The sequence below is a fragment of the Diorhabda sublineata genome, chromosome 7 (assembly GCF_026230105.1).
Source record: "Diorhabda sublineata isolate icDioSubl1.1 chromosome 7, icDioSubl1.1, whole genome shotgun sequence".
Taxonomy (NCBI): Eukaryota; Metazoa; Arthropoda; class Insecta; order Coleoptera; family Chrysomelidae; genus Diorhabda; species Diorhabda sublineata.
Genome location: NC_079480.1, coordinates 3,951,134 through 3,959,743, shown reverse-complemented (window position 1 = coordinate 3,959,743; position 8,610 = coordinate 3,951,134). Strand labels below are relative to the sequence as shown.

General features: G+C 32.2%; 1 protein-coding gene across 1 annotated transcript; it reads left to right on the top strand.

The window, feature by feature from the left end:
• The first annotated feature begins 2,992 nt into the window (after nucleotides 1-2,992).
• LOC130446493 (uncharacterized) lies at nucleotides 2,993-6,787 on the top strand. The gene is made up of 3 exons (XM_056782788.1): nucleotides 2,993-3,145; nucleotides 5,377-5,990; nucleotides 6,535-6,787. Exons 1-3 carry the CDS (start codon nucleotides 3,088-3,090, stop codon nucleotides 6,730-6,732), a joined length of 870 nt encoding a protein of 289 aa, XP_056638766.1. The 5' UTR covers nucleotides 2,993-3,087; the 3' UTR covers nucleotides 6,733-6,787.
• The last annotated feature ends 1,823 nt before the right edge of the window (nucleotides 6,788-8,610 follow it).

Sequence of the window (8,610 nt, the reverse complement as noted above, 5' to 3'; positions counted from 1 at the left end):
GAGATGTTGAGAAAGTTTTCTAATAATTTTGAGTACATATGTGTATACTAAGGAAATAATGAAGTTGATGTAAGAGAAAATGTGACATGGGGATGATTCACGGCTATTCGAAATGAATTTTTTGTGATAATTTTATTAGAAATTAATGACAAATTTGTTAAAAAATTGTAAATATATTGGAGACTATTTATTTTTCACTTTCAGGGTGTTTGCAAAACTCCAACAAAATCTTTGTTGGTTCTCTAAATCAAGTAGGTGATTAAAACTGCTCAAAAATATCTTCAATCTGTTTATTTTAAAGTTTGTGGATGCCAAGTAGATATTCGATTAAAATAAGTAGTGAATTTTTGGCTATTATGATAACAATAAACGAGTGATGGCTTTTGAAGAAAATACTTTATAAACGCGGGCGTTTTAATCGATAAAGTACCTCCAGTTTCTCTAGCTGGCACGAGTAGAATATTATAGCGAAGTCCTTCTCAATTACTTCCTCGAATAATAGAGACACGGGACGCGTACCTTCGTAAAAATATTTAATCATATGAAACAGACAGAGCTGGCTAATGAGTCTAGCATGAATACTGGCTAAAATAGAAGCAACGAAAAATCTTACAAATGATTGTTATAACCATTAAAATAATCTATGGGTGTCAAGAAATGGACATACACTAAGATTTATTTTTTTTGCCAAGTTTTAAAATGAGTAAAATCAAGAAGCTTCGGATGAAACCTGATTTTTAATAGTTTAGGCACAGGTACCATTGCCGCGGAATTAAAAATACCTCCATCTACATCGTGAAAAAATAAGCAGGAGCTTTGGCGATAGAAAACGTTGAGGACGGCGTCGAAAAGCCACAACTGCTGAAGATAATCGTATTGTAGTCTTTTTTTCATTTATTCAATTACTTTTCAAATTAATTCTTACAAAATATGTATTTTCACCTCATAATATCATGAAAGCAATTTGATTTTTGTGATATCACGAACTAATAAAATAAGTGTACTGTGCTAAAACGAGGATCTTGTTGTAAACCCATTTAAAATGAAGGGTTGTCAATGGATTGATGGGGAATAGTCAGGAGATTATTTTATTTTATTGTCATAAATCAAATTCGCGTCTTCTATTTCAATATATATTTTTATTTTTCATATTTCTACTTTTCAAGTTTATGTATTCCACAACATGGTTTTTGGTTGATAAAAAAATTATTGTTGCGTAATTAGTAGCAGAATATTTGTTAGTTATGTCGATAAAAGGGTTTTCTAATATGTCATGAAAAAATTATTGAAATTGGTATCAAAATATGCTAAATACAAATTATATTTTTTGTATCTTAGTGTATGTATTTGAAGGACAAAAATACGATAAAAACAAGCGTCATTTTTTTACAATTTTACTTCTAATCGAAACCTCCTGAATATTTGATTTCATCATATTGTCCTACATCACAGATTTACATCAAAATAGCTAACTAGTTGACACTGAACTTAATATTTTGAAAAATGTTAATACTTATTATTTTTAATAATAAGTCAGAAACTAATTCTATTATAGATCCGACCATTAATGAAAGTGGTTTTAATTTCAATCCAAAACAATTTTGATTTTAAAAAAATTAGTTACCTATCATTCTAAAAATACATTTTGCACATACCATTGGTGCAGATAATATATTGTCGTTCTTAGATTTTGATATATTTCAATCTGCTTTTATAAGATGTTTTTGTATACTTATACTCCAAGACTCTTGCAGCAAGACCAAAACCGGACTATGCAAGACCAAGACCAAGACCAAGACCAAGACCAAGACCAAGACCAAGACCAAGACCAAGACCAAGACCAAGACCAAGACCAAGACCAAGACCAAGACCAAGACCAAGACCAAGACCAAGACCAAGACCAAGACCAAGACCAAGACTAAGCCGATATTGGTCTTGTTTTTGCTCATCAATAAAATCGGTCGTATTGTTTGTGTGTTATACAAACTATAGTGTGGGCAAAAACTTTGGACCGGTGGTATAAAAATATATCAAGATCATAGACCACCTGTTGTCATTGGAAACAGTATATCAAAGTTTAAATTGATTTCAGCGGTACAGTTTATTCTGGACAATTGATATAATTCAATTTTATAACGAAAATTTACACGGTACATGATCTCGAACATTCAGACCTTATACAGATGTCGATAAAAAAAGCAATACTACAAGGAAAACATTACAAAATATAGATTGGAATTAAATTAACTGGAAGAGAATATTCAGTTAAATATTAAAATTGATAAAATTAACAAAACTGGAATAACGAAAACATCATTCCTCACAAAACCAGGTAATAATGATTACCAATAATGATTAACCAAAATATAGATATATTAATAATAAAAAAGCACAGAATGTTAATTTAAACAATGAAAATTTTAAGCAAATTGTTCAAGAATGTGATGATATAGACGGTCAGTCTAAAGTAAAGTTAGTAATACTAATAAAACTCAAAAATAAAGAAAAAACATTAGAGATAATACAAAAAGAGTGAAACAGAAATATTTTTTTCTCAGTGTCGGCTATTATCGTTAATGTATGCCTGAATCAAAAACTAACAACGTCAGTACAACTTTTTATGTTTTTCGAAAAATGTCAATGAGTTTGTAAAACGATACATTGTAAAGAAGAAGAATTAACTTGAATTCGAAATAGAGACGATTCATAAGGAAAATCAATAAAAACGTACAGATTATATTTGTTTTAGTTATATCCAACAATTCAATTAGTTTTCTAAACATTACTACTAGGTACACAATTTGTTATTATATGTGGTGTTTTAGATTTTTTTGAACTTTAATTTCACCAATACGTTAATTGGAGAATATATTGTTTCATATGTGTCATAGTTTACTGCTAATCAATTAATCCTCAATAATTTTTATTATTAAGAATCGAATAATAATTGATAAAATATATCATTTATAATACAGAAAATTTATGATCTCTCAATAAATAGGAATGTAGTATAAAAGTATGAATTTTCTCCAAATCATTCAAAACATTTTCACAAGAATAGAGAGATACTTTTAAAATAAGTTAAAAATGCTGAAGCTTGTTAACGTATTGTGTCTCGCGTTTTTTGTGAGTGTTAATTCTTACCGTAAGTCATACTTTCTCACTTTCTGAATTTAAATTGTACATATTGAGTCGTAGCAGTTACTTTTGATGGAAAATGACCTCATTATTCTTCTTTCTCAAATACTTTAGCTGCTTTTTGTCATAGGATAATGGTTGCAAGTCTAGAAAGCCAATATATTGTGATAGTGTCATTCTTCTAATGGTCCAGTCAAAATAAATTCCGACAGAGGTCATTTTTTGTAAACATAAAAGTTATTCACTGTCCAACAAGTCAAAATTTTCGAATATATTCAATTTTTTTTGGAAAAGATTAGTTTTATTTTAAATATAATTGAAAATATACCAAAATTTTAGGACATAAAAGTATCAATAAAAATGTTTACTTCATAACAATTACCGTTACGAAGACATAGCCGTTGTAAAACTTACGCACACACTTCCATTCCATCCATGTAGTGTTTTTCTCCGTAAGCATTTTCCACGATTTGTTAGGGAGGAATTTCATGGGGAAATATGATATTTAATTCATAATGATAGAGGTGCAGTTCTAACTTATGTTAATTCATACTCTTCGAATTCAACTTCACCAATTATATCTTTTTCGATTTCTTTTTCTTCCTCTTGTTTCTTCCTCTAATTGTTCAATTGAAAATGAATTTACACAAATTATTGAATGTGTATAGGATCCAGTTAAAAATTGTATTGGTATTCAATACACACGGCAACCCTACTCCCATATAGGATTTTTCGATGGGCCCAGTATAGGCCCAGACTTGGGCCAAGTATGTACAACTTTGGCCCCAGTTTGGAAGCCGTTATTGGCCCAGACTTGGTGGGATGATAACATTACCCCTCGTCGGGTTTTCTATCGTTGGTCCAAGCTATTCCCCGTCGTTCAAGTCCAGGGACTCCTAGATGGGTTCTCATACAGCTAAATAGAGTTTAGGAATTTTTCTGTACCTGATGGAAGAATAGTTCGAATCAGATTTGAAATTATTGTAGGCCAATTCCGAACCCAGGTATACTGGATTTAGTTATTGCCCAACCATATCTAAACATGATAGCTGAAGCCGATTTTGGTGAAAGACAACCTTTTTTGGGGTTCCAGAAACAGCCAGGAAATATCAATTTTTTTTAGGATTATCGTTTAAGAAGAAAAGTCAAGCTTCCCAAATACTTTAGCGCAATCAGTTACATATTTTTTTCAAATGATTTTAATACTAACTTTAACATTTTGGATTAGCAGATGAACTTTTGGAGAGTTCATTACTGTTTGCTGTGAAGGCGTCGCAGGTTTTGGGGCACCAACAATAATTATTGTATTTGCTGCTTTGAGTTGTTCAATTTCAATTCCTTCTAAGTTTATGTTAACTATTAAAATGGTAATATCTTGGGAATAGCTATTTGAAAAGAAAATAAACATTTTTGTGAACATAATCTATAATTTTGTTATGCACTATATTGCTAAAACTTATCGTTTACGAGATTAATTAAAAAAAATTAAAATGCTTACTTTGACTATATTTTTTTTTACACATGGCTAATTTTGGGATTTTATTTTTACTCGTCTACCCACGATTTCTAGGAAAATTGGGCTCTTGCGAGAATTATTATCCATAATTTGACCGGACAAAATTGAAAATATCAATGACAAAATTTCAATTCTTAAATAGACGTCTTGGTAGTCACATTTTTACTTCTTTCGGTTTTGAAATGACTTAATGGTTATGGTTTTTGATTTATAATCCAACATGGACTTTCAATTACATCAGTGGTGCTTTCAACTTTCTCAATTATAATATATTACAATGAGAGTCTCTCAATTCTTGACCAATTCAATCCATATATTTGATCTAATCAGAATAATCCCACTTTTTTCTTCAAACTTTCTCAAATTCAGGTTAACAGAATTTGATTTGATTTAATTTCACTTCTCATATTAAGAAAACTTATCTACAATCGCCTCCAAATTCATAGTTTCCATCGTCAACTTTATTAGTTGCTTTTCTATCCTGAATTATATATTTTCATATGCTTATGATCATTTCTGCGTTTCAGTATGATTCTGATTACTATCATAAGTAACTATTTTGAGAAAGTCACGGGAAGGTTGTCTCGATATCCAATTTAAGTGCGTAAATAATTTCTATGGTTATTTTATCCTCTTATTTTAGAGCATATTAATTTATTCAAATCAATACTTATTTAATAGAAAGTTACTTATTTTTTTAATTTTGTTGTATCGATTTCCAGCATCCCCATGCCCACTAGGCGCTTATTTTCCTCATTTATCTGACTGTACCAAGTTTTACCAATGTGCTCCATCTGGAGCAGTGGAAATGAGTTGCGCTCCTGGAACCGCTTGGGATCAGTCTATTCTAACATGTAATCATTATAGCGAAGAGCTATGTCAACGTTATGTAACAACAGCTGCATCAGATGATGCAGAAGAGGAAACCACCACCGAAGCCGCCGAAACAACAACCAAAGCTGCTGAAACAACCACCGAAGCCGCTGAAACTACAACTGAAGCTGCTGAAACTACAACAGAAGCTGCTGAAACTACAACCGAAGCTGCTGAAACGACTACTGAAGCTGCCGAAACTACAACTGAAGCGGCTGAAACTACAACCGAAGCTGCTGAAACAACTACTGAAGCTGCCGAAACTACAACTGAAGCAGCTGAAACTACAACCGAAGCTGCTGAAACAACTACTGAAGATGCCGAAACCACCACCGAAGCTGCTACAACAACCACTGAAGCTTCGGAAACCACGACTGAAGCTGCCGAAACTACAACTGAAGCTGCCGAAACTACAACTGAAGCTGCCGAAACTACAACTGAAGCTGCTGAAACAACCACTGAGGTTAGTATGAAACTCATTTGAATTAGGAGTTGAATTTTAAATCTAGCATTATTATTATTAAGGATATTAAGGATATGTTTAGAGATGTACTCTTCTCACGGATGGTTATGTGTTGGATTATTCTCTTGGTGTTTAGCTGGGTTCTTTCGCCCCTACTCTTATCAACTTGTTTTCTCCCAGTACTAAAAATGCAATGTATAAAGAACAATGGTTCCTGTATTAAGAGGTTCTGATTAAAAAAATATAATGAATGAATTTTACCTATGTTGCATATTTTAAACAGTACCCTCATATGTTGAGATAAGCGGGGACACAAAAAGCGACGAGAAAACAGATGAGTGCATTTATAAGCAATTGCGGGACTTCGAAGGCAATTAATTCAGAATTTTTGTCCTCTTTTCATTATTTTCAACTGTTTCCAATAAGTCACATGTACCATTTTGTCCCAATTTTTATTATTTTAATCACTAACATTGCAACAGGGATTTGTTGATTTAGTTTCCGTGAAAATTTGAATTGGTTTGACTTCATCGTTTGTTCCTAGGATCCCATCGACATTGCTGAGCAAATTTGTGCTGCACGAAGTACTGAAAGATTCATCACCGCTGATCCAACCTCATGCAGCAACTACATTATGTGCAATAACGGCCAAGTAATGCTAATAGGCTCGTGTGCGACAGGTTCCTATTTTGACGCAAAAACATCAAGTTGTTCAACAGACGACAGCGTTTGCAGTTCTTGAATATTATTACAATATGTTTACACAATTGAATAAACTAACTATTATATCACGTATCAACATATATTTTTGTTTTTTTATACTTACCCTACAACATATCCTCAGAGTATAATATCCTGGTTCCGCAATAGCATAAACCCTTTCAAAAGTAATGAAAAGTATCCAAATTGTTTCTCTACCAACAATGTTTAACTAACTAACAAAAAGAACATTGAATATCAATCTTACTGCTTCAAACAGGCAGATTGTAGTGATACGGATAATAAGATTGGTTGATTTTTTCGATACAATGCTGGAATGGAGCACGAGAGTCAACAGTGATTGTTACTAAATAAACCAAGAACAAAAAAAGAAAGTACGAACGATGATTATCTGATTCTTTGACAATCTCGTGGTGGTTTATAAGCAGTTGGATTCAGCGGGATAGTTCTATCAAGAAATTCTTGATAGACTTCAAAGAACTGTGAACCAAGACATCACGTGTTGATTATTTTTTAGCTTCCAGATGTCTCTTTAACACAAACAAAAAAGGTTGTAAGAAAACGCATTCTGAATCGATTGGAGACATCCAAACAACTTTGATGAAGGTTCCAGTCTCGTTGCAGCTTCTGGAAAAATCATTGGAGTCGGTGTATTATTGCGTAAGGGAATTACATCGTAATTAATCGTGTTTTCACCGAATAATTGCATTATAAATAATTTTTAAAGCATTATTTTAATTATACAATTTTCATAAATGTCTACCTAATAAGGAGAAGTGAAAGTTAGAAGGCTACTAAACTAAAATAGCATATGTATCGTTATAATGTCTCTCTTAAAACAAAATGCGACATGTTTCTTTAAAATATAATTATTACTTCTAAATATTTGGACCATTTTTTGTTGTCCACTATGTATATTACTACTAACTATGTTTCACCATGAATCTGGTTAAACAAAACGAAGAAGAAGAATGACATCTTGACATTCAAGTGCACCGGTCGCATGCAACAATCAGCACGGTTTCCATAAATTAGAACCTTTGTTAGTCTGTTATACAGTCATTCAGCCATTCTTTGGCCTCATAGACGATAGGGTTCATTAAATCCGTTATCGCGACTCCATTTTAACCATTTCGCCGACAAAACTTTTAAATTTATTTCACTTATCGGTATTCTGAAGACGGCAAAGTCAAGCGACGCGACGCTAGCGTTCATTTCTTATAAAACTGTAAGTAACGACGTTTGTGAATTGTATCAAAATAAATTTTTTTCTTTTTTATCTACTTATAGTATTTCCAATATCAATTACGGATTATAAAAACATTTTCCGACCTTATTGTTTGATCTACCATAGGCGGAGATACCTCATTTTATAAATTTATTATTTTATGCGAGAAAGTATTCGTTAAAAGGCGATCGAATCATTATAAATTAGACGGTTTTATACGCCGTTATTTAGTACTACTTGGAACTTGGAAAAAAATCATTATTATACCTCGTTAACTTGCTACAACTGAATATTAAACTATAAAACGTGAATAGTCGAGTAAAATGTACCTGCCTGTAAGGGAGTTTGGTTTAAACAGAGTACAAGACGTGAACTGATCCCTTTTTGTACCCCATTCGTCTATTAGAACTTCCGTAATCTTTAATTTAACGCAAATAATCTTGTCGCCATCGAATTATCTTTGACGATTCGGTTATTGCCATCCGTTTATTCGGTTTCTTGTGTTTAAAACCACATGCTGACGAACATTGACACATTATTCTGTATAATTTGCTAACGTATAAAATCTGAGTTCAGTTTTTCTTCACATGTTTTTAAGTTCTGTGAATGATCCACAGCAACCCCTTTATCAAATTGCTGAAATTTTCCTCTTTCAAACATTCGAATATATTT

Excerpts from the sequence above, each read along its gene's own strand:
- LOC130446493 (XM_056782788.1), top strand. The coding sequence starts at position 3,088 with ATGCTGAAGCTTGTTAACGTATTGTGTCTCGCGTTTTTTGTGAGTGTT. Across the intron at positions 3,146-5,376 it reads TGTGAGTGTTAATTCTTACC|CATCCCCATGCCCACTAGGC; the intron begins GTAAGTCATACT and ends ATCGATTTCCAG. Across the intron at positions 5,991-6,534 it reads CTGCTGAAACAACCACTGAG|GATCCCATCGACATTGCTGA; the intron begins GTTAGTATGAAA and ends GTTTGTTCCTAG.